This window comes from Nannobrachium achirus (genome assembly GCF_963921795.1).
Source record: "Nannobrachium achirus genome assembly, chromosome: 12".
Classification (NCBI taxonomy): Eukaryota; Metazoa; Chordata; class Actinopteri; order Myctophiformes; family Myctophidae; genus Nannobrachium; species Nannobrachium achirus.
The window spans coordinates 21,602,960-21,626,697 of record NC_137832.1 but is presented as its reverse complement, the minus strand read 5'-3'; the positions used below and the strand labels follow the sequence as shown (position 1 = coordinate 21,626,697).

Below are 23,738 nucleotides of genomic sequence, written 5' to 3'. Positions count from 1 at the left end.
GTGGGCACCCCTGTTTTAGAGGTATTAAAAAGTCCATAAATTAGTATCTGCACGTTAGAAATGTGCAGATACCCCTGCATAACATGATGCAGCTGTCCCTGTACCACGTTGTCTTTGTTGTAACGTAACACTCTGAACATTGCGGCGCTTGACACAGCGGACCATCCAGGACATGTTTGACGTGGAGGCGGGAAAAATCGTGAAAATTGGAATTTTGACCCGATTCTATAAGTGTCTTTTGAATCCTTCTAAGATTTTTGGAAAAACTATGTCAGCAATCTGGCCAGCCATCGTCAAAGAAAAGGTCCTTTTCACTTAACTGGAGCTCAGTTAGTCTGTTCTTGAGAGACTACCATGTCAGTGGTGCTCAAACCTTTTCATGTGAAGGACCCCCAAAATTATATTTATTTGGCCACGGACCGCCATCTCAAAATATCTAGTTCCAGGGACCACCCAGAAGCAAAATTTGAGTTACAAACGTTCGCTTTGAAAATACATAATTATATTCAAAGATTTGCACATATTTTCACAACTTTTTCAAAAATAGCAGATCTACAAGCTCGCAGCGCGGCACTCGGTGCCGCGCTGTGAGCTTGTATATCTGCTATTTTTCACTGGTATTTTTCACCGGTTTCAGCGGACCATCCAGGACATGTTCGAGGTGGAGGCGGGCACGGGAGAGAAGGTGGAGGAGTTTGTGGTGCTGCACCAGGAGCCGTCGCCCTCCGAGGCCATCTCGCCGCGCGTGGCTCGGCCGTACATCCAGGCTCTGCACAGCATCGACCTGGACGCCACGGCGGCGGAGGAGCAGCAGGAGGCGCAGCAGCAGCAGCAGGACGAGGAGAAGCAAGGGCCCGCGGACGGACGGGAGGAGGAGGAGGGGGGAGCGCAGCTCATGGAGGAGCCCGCTCAGATAGAGGAGCTCAATGCCGTCATGGACCAGGTAAATGAGACGGGGGGCGCTCAGTTTCACCCTGAGCGAACACATCTAATTTGTTATAACGGGGGTCTTCAACGTTTTCAGGCCAAGGAACCCTTAAGGACCGTTTATAGTTACGTATGCGTGATTTTGTGTATGTTTTTGGGTGAGAGAGTACGTACGGTAGATCCATCAACATGCATAGTTCCTCTCTACGTTATTTACGTGCCGACCTGCTCTCCGTTCCAATTCTGCCCCCGTTTGGGCCGCGCACCACATGGAGGTGGTTCTTTATCCAAAATATGTAGAACCACAGAATTTCTTGACCCGACGACCGACGTGATGTTATCGTGGTAAATGCAACTCCGCGACGGACCGGGGTACAGATTAACTCATTTGCTGCCAAAAACGAGGAACCCGAGAATTTCGCGATGTACCTCCCTGCCATGCCCGAGGAACACGAGAATTTTGAAAAAAAAAAAAAAAAAAAAAAAATCAAAAAAAAATTTTTTGACCCCAAAAACGATAGTAGGCATGATAGCGATCGCGAAATCGCATGTTTAACCCCCATAGCAACCCCATCTTTCAAGCATGGCAGCCATTTTTGTTTACATTATAGGAAAACATAGTGGCTGTTAACTCATGAATGCCTGAACGGATTTCCATTCTGATTTTTTTGTTTGAAAGCTGTGAGCAATGTGGACACACGTGGTGCATGATCTAGGCATGGGTGTGCATTATCCGTGCACTACTGATTACATGGAAGTCTATGGAGACTCATGGCAGGATTGGAGTACGAAGGTATTGTTAAATGGCAGCAAGTGAGTTAACCACCCGGACTGAGTAATTATAACAAAACACAGTGCTCTGCACCCGTCTCGTTGTTGGAGGACAGGCGGTGTGAGTGTGTGCGCGTTTGTGTGTATGTTTTTTCATGCCAATAAAGCCGCTTGAGGCTGTGACTGTGAGGAGTCGAGACGTCCTCTTCAGTGATTGCAATGACGTTCCTTTTTTCCCGTTTCTTGCTAAATTATATTTCTTGTTGGAACACATAGTTTCAGAACCGCTGTCATAAGTAATTGTCCTCACTACTGCCACGGTTGACAAAAGTTCGCCACGGGTAGTTCAAGCGTACGTACGTCTTTATAGGTTTTAATCCGTCGGGTTGAGTGTTGTCCGTAAGGTTACGGACAGAGACAATTACATACGGTCCTACGGAGCAACCGGATTAAATCACAGATTTGGAGGACCCCCTGTAGTAACTCTGAGGACCCCTTAGGGCCTTAGGGGTCCCGGGCCCCCTGTTGAAGACCCCTGTAATATAATAATGTGAGGCATGACATGGAAAAACTGCCCATGGTAACATTATAAAATACGCACACTCACAAAGATCAGTTTTTTTGCTGCGGTTAATACCCCTTGCTCTTCTCCACCAGCTCACACCAATTGAAATGTACGCCCTGCATTACCTCGAGTACCTTCACGTCAGCGACGACGAAAGCTTCATAAAGGTAATAACTTCTGTTGTCGTCGTGATTTACGTATCATTTTATTTGTTGTTACACTGAACTAACCGGGGGTGTTTTGTTCCCACAGGAGAGACTCGAGTGTGCCAAGAGAGGCTGGGAACTGGAGCAACTCAAGAAGCTGAAGACGGAGGAAGAGGAGAGACTGGTCCTGGAGGGAGAGGAGGATCTGTTCACCTACACCAGAGAGGATGCCTACAACATGGTGATGTGGCGTTCAACATGCTCTGCTCCTCTGAAATGATCATTCGATCATTTAAAGCAAGGGGTCTTCAACATTTTCATAGTTTCCATATAGTTTTGTTTGACAGCACAATCATCAGTGTATTCTGGATTCGTGTCAATTTGTGTTTTCAGATATTTAACCTCTTGAACTGTCACTACTTAATAAACTTGACCTTTCACCCTGTACTTAGTCTGCTCTTTTTCCCCTCAACACCAAACCTCTTTGCCCAAAATAGACGCTCTACAAGCTCACAACGCCTCGCGCTGCGAGGCGTTGTGAGCTTGTAGATCGGCTATTTTTGGGAAAGTGGTTAATATGAAAAGGGAGGAAAAAAGGTTTCTTTCACACAAAGATTTGGAGGACCCCCTATAGTAACTATGAGGACCCCCAAGTGGTCCCGGACCCCCTGTCGAAGAACCCTGATTTAAAGGGTGCATGTTTGGCATTCAGCTGGTATCTGACACCAGCTGGTATTTTCTACCTTTTCTGTCAACAGGAGTACGTATTTGATGCAGAAGACGGCCATACCGAGATCATGCCGGTAAGACGCATTCATAACGAAACAAATGCATCTAGATTCCATTCATCGATTTCCTGTTTTTGTGAGTTTCTGATGACTTTTGCGGATATTACTAATGACCCCTGGTCATAAGGTTTTGTTCATGTTTCAATCTAACTTATTGTATTGTTTCCATTCCCCTCCATTCGAAGCTGTGGACTCCTCCAACCCCGCCGCAGGATGACAACGACATCTACATTGATTCTGTGATGTGTCTGATGTACGACACCGCGCCTATGCCCGAGGCCAAACTGCCTCCGATCTATGTGCGCAAGGAACATAAGAGGCTCAAAATGGACCCGTCAGGTATGGAAGGAGACCTACTAACAAATACACTGGATCAGGTCTAGGCTAGGGCTGTCACAATTATTACATAATCGTCTAATCGTGATTATTTGACATTATCGCAATTATTTTGTCATAATCGTCATAATCGTGAATGTTGAAAAAATGTCCGAAATAGTGGAAATAGCAGATCTACAAGCTCACAAGTGAGCTTGTAGATCGGCTATCAAAGTTATTTTTTAAGTAGTAAGTTGTCAAATATGTCAGTAATTTCTTTGTATATTTAGGTTAAGTGTCATATCTACCATGTACAACTTCAAAGCCTAAAAGCCAAACAGAAATGTAATTATCAACGACAAAAACACAATTAAATCGTTAATCGCCAATTATTTGAGTGACAATTAATCGTCATGTAAAATGTCATATCGTGACAGCCCTAGTCTTAGCTATTATTGTGTTCAAGCTCTTCTAGACAGCCCTGCGTTTCTGTTTCTCCCTTTCTAACACCAGTACCTCCTATAATCAGTGCAGTGTTTCTGGCTTTACATGGGGACAGACTACTTTGCTCTCTTCCCTCCCTGTTGGATGCTGTTCCTTCCAGGGCTCGAGAGATGCAGACACTTGATTACTGTTAACAACCTTTCTGGGTTCATGGGCTTTCATATTATTCTTGATTCTGATTCTGTACTTTTTCTGCTATGCTTTGCACTGCAATGTGAACTGTTTTGTCATTTCCTGAATGCTTCTGTCTAGAATCAACTAACCACTTCAACTTTCTGGCTCAGTTGCTGTTAAAGGTCCAATCTAGAATTGTTCCCTTCTCCTTTGAAACACTGTAGGGCTTGTTTTGATTATGATTATTACTGTGAAATATATGCGGATGCGTCATCACAGACTGATAGTATATGACAGGGGTCTTCAACGTTTTCAGGCCAAGATAGACATGAAGCAGGGACCCCCCACAACTGTTTTGTAGATTCCATATATTTTAATTGTTTGACAGCACAATCATCAGTGTATTTTGGATTCATGTCAATTTGTGTTTTCAGATATTAAACCACTTGAACAGTCAATACTTAATAAAGTTGACCTTTCACTCTGTACTTGGTCTGCTCTTTTCCCCCTCTACAAAACCTCTGTGCCAAAAATAGCTGATCTACAAGCTCTGCTATTTTTGGCTAAAGTTCTCCGAATATGGACGCTAGGGTTCAAGTGGTTAATATTAAAAAAAGGAGAAAAAAAGGTCTGAGGACCCCCTAGGGGTCCCGGGCCCCCTGTTGAAGACCCCTGGTATGATTTGTACGCATTTGGAAGCAGTTAAAGGTTTAGTTGTAAATGTCAAGGGAACCCAACATATCGTCACTATCGGGCAGAAACCTTGTATCTCCAAGTTTCAAATGTGTGTTTTTTCGCGAAGTAAAGCCCTGCTTCATCATACAAGGCCGTCGCACAAGACTAGTGAAAACAGCAGATCTGCTTCTAGATCGGATCATTTTAAAATGATAAATACAAAACGAACAGTCTTGGACATACAAGGTTTCCACCGACAACGACGATATATATATGTTATGTTCCAGTCTTGCATTGTTTCCCTCTCCTTCACCAACGCGCTTTGCGTCCAGCAGCGGCCAGGAAGAAGAAGAAGGGCCACGGCGAGACCGTCATCCCGCCGCGCTCCCTCTTCGAGAAGGCCAGCATGCTCAAAGTTCGACGCGAGGGCAAGGACCAGAAGAAGAACTTCTCCCTCAAGCAGCAGGCGCCCTTCGCCAAGCCGCTGCCCTCTCTGGTTAAGCCTGCCATGGAGGTTGGCCAGGACAACCCAGAATGGCTCATCAGCGAGGACTGGGCTCTGCTTCAGGTACTGGCTCTCTGGTCCATCCTCGCGGCCAAGCCTTAATTAACATGGAATGGACTGGCATAATATAGAAGCCTGATTAGCCACACATCTGGAAATGGGCCTTTTGGCTTTGCCGTGACGAGTTTCTAAACGGACAAGATAGCATGAATGCATTATTGGTAGGGCTGTCACAATTATTACATAATCGTCTAATCGCAATTAGTTGACATAATCGCAATTATTTTGTGATAATCGTCATAATCGTTTGCATTTTGAAAGATGTTTATATATGTTCAAACATTTTAAAAATAGTGGAAATAGCAGATCTACAAGCTTGTAGATCGGCTATTTCCACTATCAATGTTCTTTGTAGAGTTGTCAAATAATGTAATTGTCAAAGACAAAAAACACAATTAAATCGTTAATCGGAATTATTTGAGTGACAATTAATCGTCATGTAAAATGTCATAATCGTGACAGCCCTATTTACAAGTTTTATCAATAAAATCTGAGATGGATTGCAAACTATTGCCAGTATTGCAACAAAATAAAAAAAAAGGCATAGCACAGCTAAGCATACTTTATCTCAATTAATTACACAATTGGAATGCAGTGTTGTTTTTGACAGCAAATTTTGATTTAGTTTTAGTCATAGTCTTTTGAATAAAATGTAATTTAGTTTTAGTCATAATTTAGTCACCTGAAAAGTTTTTGTTTTAGTCTAATTTTAGTCGACTAAATATCAAAAGATTTTTCGGCGACTAAATCTACAGTTGATTTAGTCAACTGAAAGGCCTTGATGACATTGTAATGGCTGATTTTACATTTGGTGTGTGCTGAAAATAGCCGATCTACAAGCTCACAACGCGCCGCAGCGCGACGCGTTGTGAGCTTGTAGATCTGCTATTTTCAGCACGCAACACCTGAGACCAACCAAAAATAAAATGACTCTCTTCTCCACTAGTCCCTCCCTAAGGTTTTAGTCTAGTTTTTATTTTGTTGACGAAATTGACAATATATTTAGTCTTAGTTTTAGTCATCACAGCTTAGTTTTTATTTAGTTTTTATTTAGTTTTCGTCAGTGAAAAAAATGCAGTCGACGAACATTTTTCGTCATAGTTTTAGTCGACGAAATCAACACTGTTGGAATGAGTAGTTTGTCTTAGATTTCCTGGCTTGTTATAACACATCCTTGTGTCCGTCTCCCTGCCAGGCTGTCAAGCAGCTCCTGGAACTGCCTCTGAACCTGACTATCGTGTCTCCTGCACACACCCCAAACTGGGACCTGGTCAGTGACGTCGTCAACTCCTGCAGCCGCATCTACCGCTCCCCCAAGCAGTGTCGCAACCGCTATGAGAATGTCATCATACCCAGAGAGGAGGGAAAGGTAATCGAGACTCACCGGTCACCGTCTAGGCTTGTAGTTCTCACTTGAAACCAGTTGAACCCTAATATATACATCCCCCTATTCTGGAAAGCACATTCGCCGGAAATAGCACATCTACAAGCTTGCAACGAGTTGCAGCTGTGAACTTGCAGATCAGCTTTTTTCGGGAAAAAAGAGCGGGTCAAGTATAGGGTCTTTAAGTGGTTAAAACCAGACCCTGTGACCTTGTTTCTGGTTCTCTGCAGTACTCAGCTGACTCGTTTGTCTTCTCATTTGCAGCTGGTGTATGAAGCCAACCCCAAGAAGAAAACAAAGAGCATATATAAGGTACCACTCGATGCATTCTTTATTGACAGTGGACGGTTCGCTGCTGTGGAATCCTTCGACTCGTCTGTATGGGGCTGCAACTAGGGATGCCCCGATCACGTTTTTTTGCTCTCGATCTAATATTTTTGCTCCCGATTCGACCCCGATCCTTCCTGATCCGATCTTTCGGCAATGCATTATGGAAAAAGAAAAGAAAAATGCTTTTATGTTGTCCTTTAAGGTTGTTTTTTTTATTTAAATAACAGTATCCATTCTATCCAAGCTTCTTTTTTCACTTAGTGCAGCATTGTATCAAAAGAAAATAAAGCTCATCAGCTTATATATTTTTTAAATATATAAAGACAAGGTGTTTCTCGATCTTTTTCTCCCGATTCCGATCTTTTGAAATCGGCCCCGATCTCCCCCGATCCCGATCTCCCGATCCCGATCTGGGCATCCCTAGTTGCAACCATTGATTATTATTTTCGTAGCGACTATTCTATTGATTACTTTCTCAATATATCTTGTTCTCCACCAGGCCAAGAACAGCCGCCCCCTGCGGACCTGTCAGATCTACACGCAGGACGACAACGCCACTCACATCCAGCTGTACAACAGCCGCTTCGAACTCATGAAGATCATCGCCAGCAAGAGGAGTCCGCCCATCAAACCCCTGTGAGTGGCTGTCATTGGTCAGACAGTGCTTTTTGTGCTTGCCTCTCGACCAGACCATCTCTATCTGCTTCAGCAATGAAAGCGCCACCTCATTAGAAAATTAAACCCATTTTAGAACGGGTACACATTATTGTGTATCATTATTTTATGCTTTAACTATTGAAAAATAGCAGATTTACAAGCTCACAGCACGCTGCGAGCTTGTAGATCTGCTATTTTTGAAAAATCGTGAAAATTTGAATTTTGACCCGATTCTATAAGTGTCTTTGGAATCCTTCTAAGGTTTTTTGAAAAACCTATGTTTCTATGTCAGCAATCTGGCCAGCCATCGTCAAAGAAAGGGTCCTTTTCACTTAACTGGATCTCAGTTAGTCTGTTCTTGAGAGACTGCTATGTCAGTGGTTCTCAAACCTTTTCATGTGAAGGACCCCCAAACTGATATGTATTTGGCCACGGACCCCCATCTCAAAATATTTAGTTACAGGGACCACCCAGAAGCACAATTTTAGTTACAAACGTTCGCTTTAAAAAATACATATATTCAAAGATTTGCACACATTTTCACAACTTTTTCAAAAATAGCAGATCTACAAGCTCACAGCGTGGCACTCGCGCTGTGAGCTTGTATATCTGCTATTTTTCAATAGTTAAAGCATTCAATAATTCTAGGCCTAAATGGGTTAAGCTGGTGTTAAATATAAATATAAACGTTCGGGTTTTCAAGAGGTTTTGAGTGGAACGTTGTCCACGGAGTGATGTCATCTGTGTGGACACAGAGCCTTTGTTTTGCAAAGCTCAGTGTAAAATCTGAGCGCCTTAATCAAAGCCTAAGCCAGGGATGAATTTGGACGGTTATAGTTTCCAAGCAATTAAATCGTTTTGTATGTGTTTAGGAAAGTAAACGGCATTACAAATTAAAACAAAGCAGTCAACAGCCAAATATATAATGAACTACAGGTTGTGGTGAAAACCCTGGGAGAGAAAACGCCAAAGGTTGGGATAAAACAAAGAGTCCTGATTTATTTTAAAGGTCTATGCAGTCAACCTTTCCATTGTATTGTCTTCATTGGCTCAGATGGGAGGATGGCTGAATTGTAGACGGTATATAGAGGTAGGGGTGGGCAATATGGTGATAAATATCGTTTTCAGAGGTATCGTATATATCGTGATACAATTGAGGAAAAAATACAATTGTAAAAAATCCTGTTCAATCGTTAATACAGAGATTCATTGCAGAATTCAATTTAAGCCTGCATTTTGGTCTAAATCAGTAGTTCTCAAACTTTAAAATGTCATGGTCTCCGCTTAACTCTGACAGCATACAAATGACCCTTACGGGTCCATTTGGTTTCATTTGTATAGTCAGAGTTACATACTTGTAAAATTCAATTTAGACCCCCAAAGGAACCCATAGAGTCTAGTTTTTACTACTAGTAGCTTGAAAAAACCCATAAAAACCAACGTAAAAAAACCCAATTGTGATAAAATTGTGTATCGTGATACAGCTTGGGAAAATATTGTGATATTGTATTTTTCCATATCGCCCACCCTTATATAGAGGTTATGTTGGAGATGAGGATTTTATGTTGATCTAATCTTGGACACGGGTGATCAAACACCTACTGTACGCCATGATGAAAATCTTCCCTCTGTTAAACGTTAATGTAATAATAACTGCATTTCTTCTCTGTCTTTCACAGCTTGGGAATGAACCCCTTCCAGAAGAATCCGAAACACGCTTCTGTTCTCGCTGAAAGGTAAAACAATGCGAGTGACCCCTGAACCTCTCCCATCTATTACTGTCCACTAAACAGAGCTGTACTCTGAAATTCCCCTGCTTTTGTTTGTATCTCACAGCGGGATCAGCTATGATAAGCCCCTCCCACCCATTCAGGTGGCATCTCAACGTGCTGAGAGGATCGCCAAGGAGAAGAAGGTAGTAGGCCTCTTTAAAGTGTTAATAACCCAGCAAACTAATGTTGTCATTCCAGCATGGAGTGTGCAAGGGAAGTTAATGTAATACTTAACCTTTAACACATGGGAAGCCAAGGTTTCTAACATTTCTAGCTGTTGCTGCTGCCGCCGTTCACTCACGCTTTATTTTGAAGAGCCTCGGAAGCTTCGTGCGTGTGCACGTGAGTGTCCACTGACGATTGAGGAAGAAAATCCATTTGTTTACAAACGCTGGCGAAACTAAAATCCAAACCGCGGCCGACCATCGCGGTAAAGTGTCGCCGTGAAAACAATCAGATCTCTGCTTCCCTGGCGTTCTTTTCACCTCATTCATAGATAAAGCCCTTTTTATGTTTCAGCCTAGAATGGAAATCAATGTAGCCAGGTCGTGCCATTTTCTCTCTCTCTCTCTGAGCTACGGGGTGACGTATAGACTAGGGTCATTCACAGAGCACGCAGCATGCACGTAGAGCTGTACAGTTAACCCCTTGTTGTCTCGTTCAGGAACGAGACAACTCCTTTTGGCAGGGTGACCCCTAGTGGCCTTAAATCGTTACTGAACGAGTTTGGCCCCTGGTGTTAATCATCTGGGGACCCCCCCAAAATAACGGGGGGGGTCGTGTGTGATGTGAAGACATCATCAAACGATAAAGTCGACTTCTTCAACTCAACTTTTTACTGAGTCGAGTCGACGACTTGCAAAAATCACAAGTCGTTAATGCCCTAATGTGTACCACCCTTGTGTTCTCAGGCCATGGCGGAGCAGCAGAGGGCTCAGCTGTTGGCCCAGCAACAGGCTGGAGCCGTACCGGGCCAGGCCGTCCCGGGCCAGGCCGTACCGGGCCAGGCCCAGGCCGTACCGGGCCAGGCCCAGGCTCCCGCCGCAGGCCAGCCTCAAGCCACAGGAGTCCCTCAGGCTGCGGCCGTCGCTGGAGCCGCCGCCGTGCCCAACGCAGCTGTCCTGGTGAGAGCCAATAACTGCCTTTGTGATCTGCCTTTTGGTGAATTAATTTGACTGAAGCACGTTAAGAGCAGGGGTTCTCAGCCTTTCGTAAACTCAAGGCCCACACATACATGATTAAATGCAATACTTGTATATCGTCGTTGTCGGGTGGAAACCGTGTATGTCCAAAAGCGTTAGTTTTGTATCATTTAAAAAATTAACTAAATTTGTGAAAACAGCTGATCTACAAGCACACAACGCCTCGCGGTGCGAGGCGTTGTGTGCTTGTAGATCTGCTGTTTTCACTACTTTTTGTGACGGCCTTGTCTGATGAAGCGGGGCTTTACTTCGCGGAAAAAACATACAAATTTGAAACTTGGAGATACAAGGTTTCTGCCCGACAGTGACGATTTGAAGTAAGTAAAGGGGCATTAGGACCCGCAAACATTTGCCATGTCGCTAACTGCAAAGATTGAATTAAATATTCTGCCTAAATGACTAGTCTAAATTAAGAAAACATATTGAAGTTCTGTTGCTCTATAAGGCAAAACCTTCAAGGACAAAGTTATTTTTTAATTTATTATACATTTGATTTATTTAGTTATGATTTATTAGTTTAAACTATTTGGTGCAGTACCTCCGCGACCCACTGTGAGGAGCTCTGCGGCCAGTTGAGAATGGCTGAATAGAGTAGGCTACCACAAATGCATGCATTTTAGTATGTTTGGCCCCATATCCTGGAGGTTTTACTGCTTTGCTCTGTGCATTGATGTGTTGAGGTCCTCCAGAGAAAATCAGACAGTTGTGCATGCATGAGTCTATAATAGTGAGATCTAAACAAATGCCGTTCATTTGATTTATTTAAAAATAATGGCTTACTTCTGTGCGTTTTTAAGGCTGGAGCCATAAAAAATGCTGCTGTGGGCACAACCATCCAGGCTGGTAGGTATTTTAACTTGGCACACGTGGTTTAAATTATGAAACGCTTTTGCTCTTCCACACATTATTGTGTATCATTATTTTATGCTTTAAATATTGAAAGATAGCAGATATACAAGCTCACAGCGCGGCACTCTGTAGATCTGCTATTTTAAAAAAATATGTGAAATTTAGAATCTTGACCCGATTCTATTGGTGTCTTTTGAATCCTTCTAAGGTTATTTGAAAAACCTATGTTTCTATGTCAGCAATCTGGCCAACCATCATCAAAGAAAAGGTCCTTTTAACTTAACTGGAGCTCAGTTAGTCTGTTCTTGAGAGACTGCTGTGTCAGTGGTGCTCAAACCTTTTCATGTGAAGGACCCCCAAACTGATATTTATTTGGCCACGAACCCGCATCTCAAAATATCTAGTTCCAGGGACCACCCAGAAGCAAAATTCTAGTTACAAACGTTCGGTTTAAAAATACATATTCAAATATTTGCACACATCTTCACAACTTTTTTTCAAAAATAGCAGATCTACAAGCTCGCAGCGCGGCACTCGGTGCCGCGCTGTGAGCTTGTATATCTGCTATTTTTCACCGGTTCAAAGCATTCAATAATTCTAGGCCTAAATTGGTTTTAATTCTCTGCTCTCTTGTGTCCCTTCCAGCCACTGTAGGAGGGAACGTGATTGTGAACACGGTAGCTGGAGTGGGTCCAAGCCCCTTCCAGGCCAACAAGCGCCTGGCATCTCCAGTCATACCAGGAACCCTGTCTGTGAGTCATGTTCATTTAATCACCCCTGTTCTGGCTTGACTCAGCCTCCCGGTGACAAAGAGGAATGTATGATGCGTGTGCTGTTGCGGCGAGATGGAATTAAAGTAGAATACACAGCCAACATACCCTCTAGGGCAGAGATGGGCAGCCTTTTGTGGGCACGCGATCTGCTTAGCCGTTTCCAAAGCTGGCGAGGTCCAACATTGCCAGACAGTTAAAAATGGCCATTGTTTTCACATCTTATTATAGACTGCTCATTACGACAACACAAACATAGATTAAGTAAATAATGTATTCATAAATAAAACCCTACAAAGACTAAAGCTATCTATCACTGATTCTTAACTCATTGAATGCCCTTTTCAAGATGGCCGCCAAGTACCAGGATGCCACGTTCCTAAATTTCTAGTGCACGGATCAATTTTTAGTGCACGTATCGTGCACGCCCATGCACCATATATGCACCATATGTGTAGTACTTTTTAACAGCTTTCAAACAAAAAAATCCGCTTGGAAATCCGTTCAGGCATTCATGAGATAGAAGCCTTCAAAGTCAGACAAAACAAACACTGCCACCTTCCTAAATTTCTAGTGCACGGATCAATTTTTAGTGCACGGATCGTGCACGCCCATGCCTAGATCATGCACCATATGTGTAGTACTTTTTAACAGCTTTCAAACAAAAAAATCCGCTTGGAAATCCGCTCAGGCATTCATGAGATACAAGCCTTCAAAGTCAGACAAAACAGCCATTTTTGACATTTTGAAAGATGTGTTTGTTATGGGGCTAAACATGCAATTTCGCAATTGCAATCATGCCTAATACATTTGAGGCATTTTTAGAAATTCTTTTATAAAAAAAATTTTTGAAAAAAAAAATAATAATTTTCAAAATGGCTTCCAACTCGGGAAACTCGGGCTGTGGCAGCCTGGGAGTACTGTAATAACTCGTGAAACTCGTGCCTTGGCAGTCAATGAGTTAATAGAATATGTGAAGTATGTGGACCATTAAAGCAGAATTACACTTTTGATGTAACTACAAAGAGTAGCTTCAATAGTTTGCTGGGTTGAGTAGATATTCATAATTTGAAGGTCTAGACCTGTGGATCCAGTCTGGATCTTCATCCCTAATTAAAATATTAATATCGACATCAAGTTTTTTTTTGTTTTTTTTTAACGCTGTCTGGTTTTTTGTCATGTTACATGTCGGCAGAATCTGCTTTATTTTTCAATGAGGGGACTATTTTGGAATACCAATTTCTAATCAGTGGAACAGCTGCTGAAGACATGTTCAATAGTATATTAGCCTGGTACTGTGCTCTAATTAGTCCCTGATTAGACAAGCCTGTCCAATTAACATACCGGGTTAGGATGGGAAATCAGCAATATGAATGTTTGGAATGGGTTAGGAATCACTGCTGTAGGCCAGGGTTCCCCAATAGGCGGCCCGCGGGCCATTTGCAGCCCGCGGGGGGCTACTGTCTGGCCCCCACCAACCTCAGTAATAATGGTGGTATAAGAGCAGCAACAACACTAGTATATCGTCGCTGTCGGGTGGAAACCTTGTATGTCCAAAACCATTCGTTTTGTATTTATCATCTAAAAAATGTACTAAACTAAAAACTAGTGAAAACAGCAGATCTACAAGCACACAACGCCTCGCATCGCGAGGCGTTGTGTGCTTGTAGATCTGCTGTTTTCACTAGTTTTGTGCGACGATCTTGTATGATGAAGCAGGGCTTTGCTTTACCAAAAAACGTACACATTTGAAACTTGCTTGAGATGCGAGGTTTCTGCCCAACAGTGACGATATCTGAACTGTTGCTAGAGTAGCGGAAATGCCAACGTCGCCCCCTGTAATGTTGTGGCCCTCGGCTTGGTACCCTAGACATAATTCGGCCCTTGGGGAAAGCTAATTGGGGAACCCTGCTGTAGGCTGAACGACTGTCCGAAGCCCCGTTTTAATTCTTGTCCTGCTGTTGTCCCTCCAGCCTGCGGGTGCTGCAGGAGCACAGGTGGCCCACGTGCAGCAGAGGGCCATTCCCGCCGCCGCCGCGCCTGCCGAGGTGGTTGCCATAGCGACGGGCCAGGGAGTCCGAGCCGTCGCCCCGGTGACCGCTTCCGCGGTGGTCTCCACCACGCTGAGCCCCGTGCAGTCGCAGACTCGCTCACTGGTCACTCAGGTCACGTCAGGTAAAGGAGCAAAAACCTGGACTCCTCCTTCAGAGAGCTGAATAGTAATAATGTTGCGTTTGTAATTTGTGTAGCACTTTTCGTGTAGCAAACAAATCTGTGGCTCTCCAAAGATGAGGTAAAGTCGGTAAAAACGCTGGCAGCAGTAGCGTTGTTAACCCATTTAGAACGGGTACACATTATTGTGTATCATTATTTTATGCTTTAACTATTGAAAAATAGCAGATATACAAGCTCACAGCGCGGCACCGAGTGCCGCGCTGCGAGCTTGTAGATCTGCTATTGTTGAAAGATTGTGAAAATTTGAAGTGTCTTTTGAATCCTTCTTAGGTTTTTTGAAAAACCTATGTTTCTATGTCAACAATCTGGCCAGCCATCGTCAAAGAAAAGGTCCTTTTCACTTAACTGGAGCTCAGTTAGTCTGTTCTTGAGAGACTACTATGTCAGTGGTTCTCAAACCTTTTCATGTGAAGGACCTCCAAACTGATATCTATTTGGCCACGGACTAGGGCTGCACGGTTAATCGTTTTCAAACCGAAATCGCGAGGTGAAATCTCGCGATTAGCGAATCGCAATGTCCGCGGTTTTGGCGATTTTCAGCGAAGTTGACTTCCCAAGCATTATGCAGACGATTTAATTTTAGAAATTCGTTCATAATTGACTAAGCAATGATCAAATCAAACTGTGGTGACTTTCTTTGCTTCTTAAATACCCGCGCATCGCCGCACCGAGGATTAGCATTACGGGTTGCTCCAATCTCCTCAGAGGAGAGGAGCCAAGCCAAGGCTTGACACTGTCTGTCTGTCTAACAGCACGTAAACGTGTATGATCCCTTCCAACGGAGTACTCCATGGCTACAGGTAGTGAATGTTCTGGTAATCATTATAAATATAACATCCTTAAATCCTTTTGCATAGATTAAATGCTCCCGTTTGTTGTAAGCTGAAAGTGAAAGTAATTTCTGTGCAGTGTGCAACGGTGGCTGCCCCTCCTTAAACTTATGGTGTGTGTCTTATGGTGCATTTTTTTGCCTTGATGAAACTTAAGCAAGGCAGCGATATACGGTACTTTCTTCCTTGACAATAATGAAAGGCAGACAATACCATTACTGAGATTTTTCTGAATATAACAACGTTTTATATTGCTAAAGCAAAATAAAAGGGAATCTTTTGGAAATATAACTGAACTGAATCAAACCATTTACATGATTGCCAATTAGCCTAGTTAGTAATAATCAATTTATTTTTTTAATATATTACACAATAAATATTCAACGGAAGCTTGACTTAAGGTAGTGAAGTGATTTTCCTTTGGTTAAAATAATTTATTATATCATCCTTTTAACAAAAAAAAACTATCACTTATCCTACCTTGAAATAAATATATAAGTACAGGGGTTAAGGTTCTCCGTCCTGAGGAGTCCCTAGGGGCCATTTATGAGATCAAGGCAGATTTGCTAAAAAAATAAAACAAAAAATGGGAGTGGGGGGGGGGGGGGGGTGTAGCCATGGCCGTGATGTTAATAACATGACCGAAATCGTCAAAATGCAGCATAATACTTGCTAGTCAAGTCAAAATAAATTTCCGTCTTAGGATTTTTTTTTTTTTTTGCTTTTTGCTTTAGCCCCTGTAAATATCGCGAATAAAATCGCAATCGCAATATTAGTCAGAAAAATCGCAATTAGATTTTTTCCCAAAATCGTGCAGCCCTACCACGGACCCGCATCTCAAAATATTTAGCCCCAGGGACCACCCAGAAGCAAAATTTGAGTTACAAACGTTCGCTTTAAAAAATACATATATTCAAAGACTTTTACAAAAATGGCAGATCTACAAGCTCGCGGCGCGGCACTCGGTGCCGCGCCGCGAGCTTATAGATCTGCTATTTTTCAATTGCTGAAGCGTTCAATAATTCCAGGCCTAATAATGAACTAGAAATACTGTTCCTACGAAACAGTGTGGTCTCGCTGCCCCCCCGTGGGCTAAAGGCCCTGCCTTTGTACCCTCGGACAGTTCTTTGAGGAGAATAACCTGAGTATATAAAGATTCTATATAAGATCAGTGGCCTGGGAGAACACACGCTTTCAGCGTAGTGATGGTGATCAAGAACGCTGCTCCCTCATTGGGCTAAAGGCCCTGCCTTTGTACTGTCAGTCTTTTTATTTTTATTTTATTTTTGTTGAGGAGAATAAACTTCTTCTTTCGCTTGACCCATATTTATATCAGGTCGCACTTGTTGGTGATGATGTTACCAGGGCATTAACGACTTGTAATTTTTGCAAGTCGACTCGACTCAGTAAAAAGTTGAGTTGAAGTCGACTTTATCGTTTGATGACGTCCTCACATCACACACGACCCCCTAATTATTTTGGGGGGTCCCCAGATGATTAACTTAATGTGAAACATTGTTTTCTCACTCAACTGTAAACAAACCAACAAAGTTTAAGTATATAGATTATAGAGGGTATCTGCACATCTCTAAATTGACAATTTAAGGACTTTTTAATACCTCTAAAATGACAAATTAAACCAAAATTGGTTGTCCAAATTGTCAAATATATAGTCAGAAATTGTGAAAATAGCCGATCTACAGTACATGCTCACAACGCCTCGCATCGCGAGGCGTTGTGAGCATGTAGATCTGCTATTTTCACAATAGAAAGTATTATTATTATTCTTTTTCAACTTCGACTTTCGACTTTTGTAATGACGTCGACTTTTTCGTTAATGCCCTATGTGATGCCTCTGGCTTCAGTTTTGTTTAAGAACTGTTATTTTGCAAGCATTTATTGTATTCTTATTTACTTACTATGTGTCTGTAATAGCAACTCCTGTAACTCCCTCTTGTGTTTGTTTTTGGTACTGTGGATTATGCAACCCGTCAAAAGCTTTAATCACAGTAGTAAGTAGCAGGTGTGATGTTTTTCTCAGTAACTTGAGTCACACTGCTGTAGCCACACAGTTTTGTTTCTCCTGCCAATACGCTGTTTTCTGTTTTAAGGGCCTTGGAAACTTTTGTCTTTTTACGGTTTTGGATCTACAATTTGTCAAGTAAAGGTCAAGAAAAGTTACGCCTTGCCTCTTTTTTTTGGAAACGTGGATTCTTCGTTCGCTATCTGTCTAGTAGGCCTACTGTACAGGATACAAGGGCAGAATAGTAAAAAGACATTCTTCACAGCGGGTACTAATAACAGGATTGCAGCAATGGCGCATATGGTTCTAAGATCATCAGAGAGATCATCAGAGAAACATCTCATGGAGGAAGAGGAATCTACTCCATCTTCAAAGCCTACTGTCACAAGTAGCAGCAACAAACATTTCATTGAGATAGAGGAATCTACTCCAGCACCAAAGTCTACTGGCCAAAGTAGCAGCAAGCAAGGCAACAGTGAACTGAAATCACCAGCAAGAGAAGAGGTGAGTTCACAGAAATCAAAAGCAAAAACTACTACTACAAAATCTGGGGCTTCTAAACGGTCCAACGTGAGCTCTGCAGCAATGAAGGCAAAAGCCAAAGCTAAAGCAGCAGTGGCTCAAATCGCTTTTGCTGCCAAGGAAGCAGAGTTAATAAAGCAGCAAGCAGAAATATATGCAGATATGCAAAAGAAGCAAGCAGAAATGCAAAAGCAACACGCAGAAATGGAAAAGCAGGAAGCCTGTATCAAAGCAGATCTACTTGTTCTTGAGAGTGAGAAAGCTGCTGCAGCTGCAGTAGCAGAAGCTGAGGCCTATGATGAAGAAGAGGAGGATGATGAAGAAGCAGAAGAGGAGGAAGAAGAAGAGGAAGGAGACAGAGAGATTAGTAATTTTGCACCGCTTGTTAACACAGCCCAGCGCACCTTGGACTATGTTAAGGCACACTCCAAATCACAATGTTCAGAGGTGTTTTTTAAAGAGGAACAAGGTGAGCCATTCTCAATTGCCAAATTTGTACAACGTGTTAATGCTGATGTCCACGTATCTGCACCAGAGGATGTGCAGTACAAAGGCAAAAACACCCCTCTCATCCAAGCTACACCGTCTGTTAAGACAGAAGATGAGCAGTGTAAAGGCAAACACACCTCTCCCATCGAAAATAAGCCTGTCAAGAAGGAACTACACACCACTATGCCATCAAATAATCAGCAATCCCCCAAGCCATCTAGTTCTCACCATGACACTCCTGCTGTTGTGGACATCACAAAGATCATGATGCGACGTGAGATGGTGTGTTCTGGCCTTTCACGTTTTGATGACTGTCCCGAAAATTATTGGGCATGGAAAGCCTCTTTTACTGATGTTATGAGAGACCTAGATCTGTCACCTAGAGAGGAACTAGACTTGTTAATAAAGTGGCTTGGTGCACAGTCCTCAGAGCAAGCAAAAAGGATGAAGTCAGCACATGCCTTATACCCTTCAGCAGCTCTCGACATGGTCTGGCTAAGACTCGAGGAGTGCTACGGGTCTCCTGAGATAATTGAGAATGCTCTGCTTAAGAAAATAGAAGATTTTCCCAAGTTGACTAATAGACATCCGCAAAAATTGAGAGCGCTGGGTGATATTCTTCTAGAAATAGAGTGTGCAAAAGCAGAGGGATTTCTGCCAGGTCTCACATACCTAGATACACCCAGAGGTGTAAACCCCATAGTGGAAAAACTTCCGTATTACCTACAAGAAAAGTGGATAACAAAGGCATCTGGCTACAAAGATGTTCATGGGGTAACGTTTCCACCATTTACCTTTTTCTCCAGTTTCATTCGTCAAGAGGCAAGAGTAAAGAATGATCCCAGTTTCATGTTCTCTAGCTTCACAACCAAGCCTTCTGTGGCTGTACACAAGACTGACATCTCATCTGAAGCTGTAGATGAAGCTGAAGAGCCAGAAAGACTGTGTCCAATACACATGCTGCCGCACCCATTAAAAAAGTGCCGTGTATTCAGAGCCAAGCCGTTTGAAGAACGGAAGTCATATCTCAAAGATCACCAGATTTGTTTTAGATGTTGTGGATCAACTCAACACATGGCCAAGGATTGTATTGTGGTCACTAAATGCCATGAGTGCAACAGTGACAACCACCTGTCAGCTCTCCACCCAGGTCCTCCACCACAAAGACAAGAGTCTTCTCCAGCTGAGTTGGAGCATGGCGGGGAGCAGGTATAGGACGTTTGGTAGTTTGCTTTCAGAGTGAAGTGAAGAGACTTTTATGGTTTGTTTTGTGGTAATGTGACAATTTTGTAAAATGTCAGGCGGGGAGTGTGATGCCTCTGGCTTCAGTTTTGTTTAAGAACTGTTATTTTGCAAGCATTTATTGTATTCTTATTTACTTACTATGTGTCTGTAATAGCAACTCCTGTAACTCCCTCTTGTGTTTGTTTTTGGTACTGTGGATTATGCAACCCGTCAAAAGCTTTAATCACAGTAGTAAGTAGCAGGTGTGATGTTTTTCTCAGTAACTTGAGTCACACTGCTGTAGCCACACAGTTTTGTTTCTCCTGCCAATACGCTGTTTTCTGTTTTAAGGGCCTTGGAAACTTTTGTCTTTTTACGGTTTTGGATCTACAATTTGTCAAGTAAAGGTCAAGAAAAGTTACGCCTTGCCTCTTTTTTTTGGAAACGTGGATTCTTCGTTCGCTATCTGTCTAGTAGGCCTACAGTACAGGATACAAGGGCAGAATACCCTAGATGTTACCAAGAACACTGTTCCTCATTGGGCTAAAGGCCCTGCCTTTGTACTGTAATTTGTTTGAGGAGAATAAACTTGACCCATAAAGTTTTGGTATAACATACTGGTCGTCTTTCAGACAAGCCCACAATGAATACCCAGTGAATGTTTTAATAAAACATAAAATTCAAACCAATTCATACATTCAACAAGCAAATAGTAAACATTGCGTGCCCCCACAATTAACAACAGTAAAAACAACTAACAATTGTGTGGTCCAAGAGAAAGGGAATGGATTAAGAATGAATGTATATACCAAAAGCCCTTTCCTGTGTTCGAGACAAATAAACCAAGCAGCTTGATAAACAGCAACAATAGTATAACAAGCTGTTGAATCTATGGAGCTGTCTCTTGACTCTACCCACAGGGTTCCCACGGTCATGAAATTCCTGGAAATATTTTGAAATTAGAAAAAATATTTTTCCAGTACTGGAAAAATTTTGGAATTGATCAAGGGTCCTGGAAGGTCCTGGAAAAAAATAGCTATGCATTGTCTTTGGTCTGAAATTACATATTAAACATTGGCCAAATTGTCTCATATTAGAGGCAGAAATTGTGAAAATAGCCTCGCGTTGCGAGGCGTTGTGAGCATGTAGATCGGCTATTTTCACAATAGAACCGTGTTATACAAAATTCTGGAAGAGTTTGGGAAATTCATCTGTAAAAATGTGTGGGAACCCTGTATAACAACATGTTGAATCTATGGAGCTGTCTCTTGACTCTACCCAGCTACAGGCATGCAGCTGCCCCAGGGAAAGCCTCTGACCCAGGCCCACCTCCAGATGTTCCGGCAGCAGCAACTCCAGCAGCAGCAACAACAGCAGCAGCAGCAGGCTGGCTCACCACAGATCAAGGCTGTAGGCAAACCCCAGGTAAACGCCAGCATATCAAATGGAACAATGTCACCTTGTGAAATGTATTTAAAAGCTTGCCTTAACATTCGACTGGAAGCTTTTATAACAGTAAATAATTTAATATCCAATGTGAAGGGGGGGGGGGGAGGAATTATTTTAATCTCTGCCTTTTAAGCAGCTTACAGTCTAAGCATTTTATACTCACACGTTGTCCATTGGTGGCAAGATGTCTCCATGACGTGCTCTAAAATCTAGATGGTTTATTAACAACTCACTTAGTGCCAAACGACTTTCAGATCAACTATCTCACTATGGACTTCCCTGCCAAACGACTTTAATCGACTTTTACTTAGAAACAAAAACAAAAAAATATATATATTTTTTTTTTATTTAAAAAAAAAAAATTTTTTTTGGACCCCATTAAATCTAGTAAACATGATTTCAATCGTGATTTTGCATGTTCCACCCCCCATACAACCCCATCTTTCATACAGGGCAGCCATCTTTGCTTACATAACATGTAAAACATAATGGCTATTTTCTCAAGAATGCCTGAACGGATTTCCAATATGATTTTTTTGTTTGAAAGCTGTGAACAGCCTGCACAAACATGGTGCATGATCTGTGCATGGGCGTGCATGATCTGTGCACTATAAATTACATGGAGGTCTATGGAGATTTATGGCAGGGAGATCCCAAAGAAGGCATATTTAATTGGCAGTAAACGAGTTAAAGGATGCATAACAAAACCTGCAACGACCTTTACTTCCATTGAGAGGCAAAGTACAGTACGAGTACCTTTGCAAGAAGGCGGGATGAAATTGTGGGGTAAAATCGTAATTTTAACATGTTAAAACTGCCTTCTTCATATCTACCATAAGCAACATGAAGAAACGAGCACAAATGTAATTAGCCATTTCCATAACGACTCATTCTAAAACTCCTCACTTTGTCATCAAGGTGGTGCCGTCTCTTTGCTTACTTAAAATATGTACAGTAGGATACATTCTCTGTGAACCAACACGGTTTAATTTCCTGAGAGGACAGCAACTTCAGACACTCTGAGAGGGGGCAGTTGACACCGCAGCAGTTTATCCTTCCAAATGTGCATAAAAATCATTGTACAGGGTTTCTGAAATGACAAATTAAACATTGGCCATATTGTCAAATATTAGAGGCAGAAATTGTGAAAATAGCCGATCTACATGCTCACAACGCCTCGCGTTGATCGTCTATTTTCACAATAGAAACGTGTTATACAAAATTCCTCAACTCTTAGTGCTCGCCAGGGTCCCCAGTTAAAATATGATTATTTCGGGGGTCACAGCCTGAAAAAGGTTGAGAACCACTGGCATACACTACCCTGTCTTTGGGCATTGCGCATAGGAGTAAGTGACCTGTTATTGAGATGAATTATTGTTATATAGTCATGGAAATTGGGTTAAATATTCTGGAAAAGTTTTGGAAATGAATTGGTAAAAATGTGTAGGAACCCTGATTAGAGATGGACCGATTGCAAAATTCTTGGCCGATACCGATCCACCGGTTTTATGAAGGTCTGACCTGCCAAAACGATTTTTCCGATACCGATTTCTTTAGCTAAGAACTAGAAAATAGGGTTGCTCCAATACCCTTTTTTCAGGCCAAGTAGGCCTACAAGACATACTTCAATTTGAGTACCAATAAGCTAGATTGCTAGAAGAACACTAATGCCAAATCAATCACAATAGTACAATATCCAAAATCACAGACAATATCCAGTCTAATATGATCGTCTGGACTAGGCAGGAGGAAAGCAGGTGACACATGCTTTTTTTCCCTTCTTTTTGGAGACGACATTGACACAGGATTATGGATTACTCGATTTTTGATATTGGCCGATACCGATGTCCATCCCTAACCCTGATCATTGTACTTTCCAGGAGCTGCTCAAGATGCACAAACAGAAGCTGCAGCTTGCCCAGCAGCAGCAGCAGCAGCAGGTTGCTGCGGTCGTAGCAGCGGCACAGGGCCAACAGGCCGCGGGGGCGCCACAAGCTGCCCAGGTCCAACCCACACAGGCTGCCCAGGCCAACCCTCAGCTGGCCGCCGTGGCAGCCTCCAGGCCTGGAGCCGTGCTGACCGGTGCCACCGTGGCTAATCTGCAGGTCGCCAGACTGGTGAGTGTTGTTGCATTGCTGGGTTAGGGGCTGTCCACGATTTATGACATTTTACATGACGATTAACCCATTTAGGCCTAGGATTATTGACTGCTTTAACCGGTGAAAAATAGCAGATATACAAGCTTGTAGATCTGCTATTTTTGAAAAAAAGTCGTGAAAATGTGTGAAAATCTTTGAATATATGTATTTTCAAAGCGAACGTTTGTAACTCAAATCTGGGTGGTCCCTGGAACTAGATATTTTGAGATGGGGGTCCGTGGCCAAATACATATCATTTTGGGAGTCCTTCACATGAAAAGGTTTACATAGTAGTCTCTCAAGAACAGACTAACTGAGCTCCAGTTAAGTGAAAAGGACCTTTTCTTTGAAGATGGCCAGCCAGATTGCTGACATAGAAACATAGGTTTTTTCCAAAAATCTTAGAAGGATTCAAAAGACACTTATAGAATCGGGTCAAAATTCAAATTTTCACGATTTTTGAAAAATAGCAGATCTACAAGCTCGCAGCGCGG

The 23,738-nt window shown here is 42.5% G+C and overlaps 1 protein-coding gene across 13 annotated transcripts in view; it reads left to right on the top strand.

Annotated features, from left to right (window-relative positions):
• The window catches only part of ep400 (E1A binding protein p400), a gene marked incomplete at its 3' end in the record, with an annotated part of 86,436 nt that overhangs the window by 41,788 nt on the left and 20,910 nt on the right, over positions 1–23,738 (top strand). For 7 of the 13 annotated variants that reach the window (XM_080739407.1, XM_080739406.1, XM_080739399.1 and 4 more), the window contains 17 exons: positions 638–943; positions 2,356–2,430; positions 2,516–2,650; positions 3,168–3,212; positions 3,383–3,536; positions 5,138–5,373; positions 6,566–6,739; positions 7,019–7,066; positions 7,584–7,720; positions 9,421–9,477; positions 9,578–9,656; positions 10,425–10,637; positions 11,513–11,558; positions 12,210–12,316; positions 14,308–14,509; positions 20,940–21,082; positions 22,987–23,223. In XM_080739407.1, the coding sequence (XP_080595533.1) occupies positions 638–943; positions 2,356–2,430; positions 2,516–2,650; positions 3,168–3,212; positions 3,383–3,536; positions 5,138–5,373; positions 6,566–6,739; positions 7,019–7,066; positions 7,584–7,720; positions 9,421–9,477; positions 9,578–9,656; positions 10,425–10,637; positions 11,513–11,558; positions 12,210–12,316; positions 14,308–14,509; positions 20,940–21,082; positions 22,987–23,223 (2,394 nt within the window). The remainder of the gene's footprint in view (positions 1–637; positions 944–2,355; positions 2,431–2,515; positions 2,651–3,167; positions 3,213–3,382; positions 3,537–5,137; positions 5,374–6,565; positions 6,740–7,018; positions 7,067–7,583; positions 7,721–9,420; positions 9,478–9,577; positions 9,657–10,424; positions 10,638–11,512; positions 11,559–12,209; positions 12,317–14,307; positions 14,510–20,939; positions 21,083–22,986; positions 23,224–23,738) is intronic. The other 6 variants (XM_080739396.1, XM_080739405.1, XM_080739401.1 and 3 more) reach the window with 2 other exon arrangements.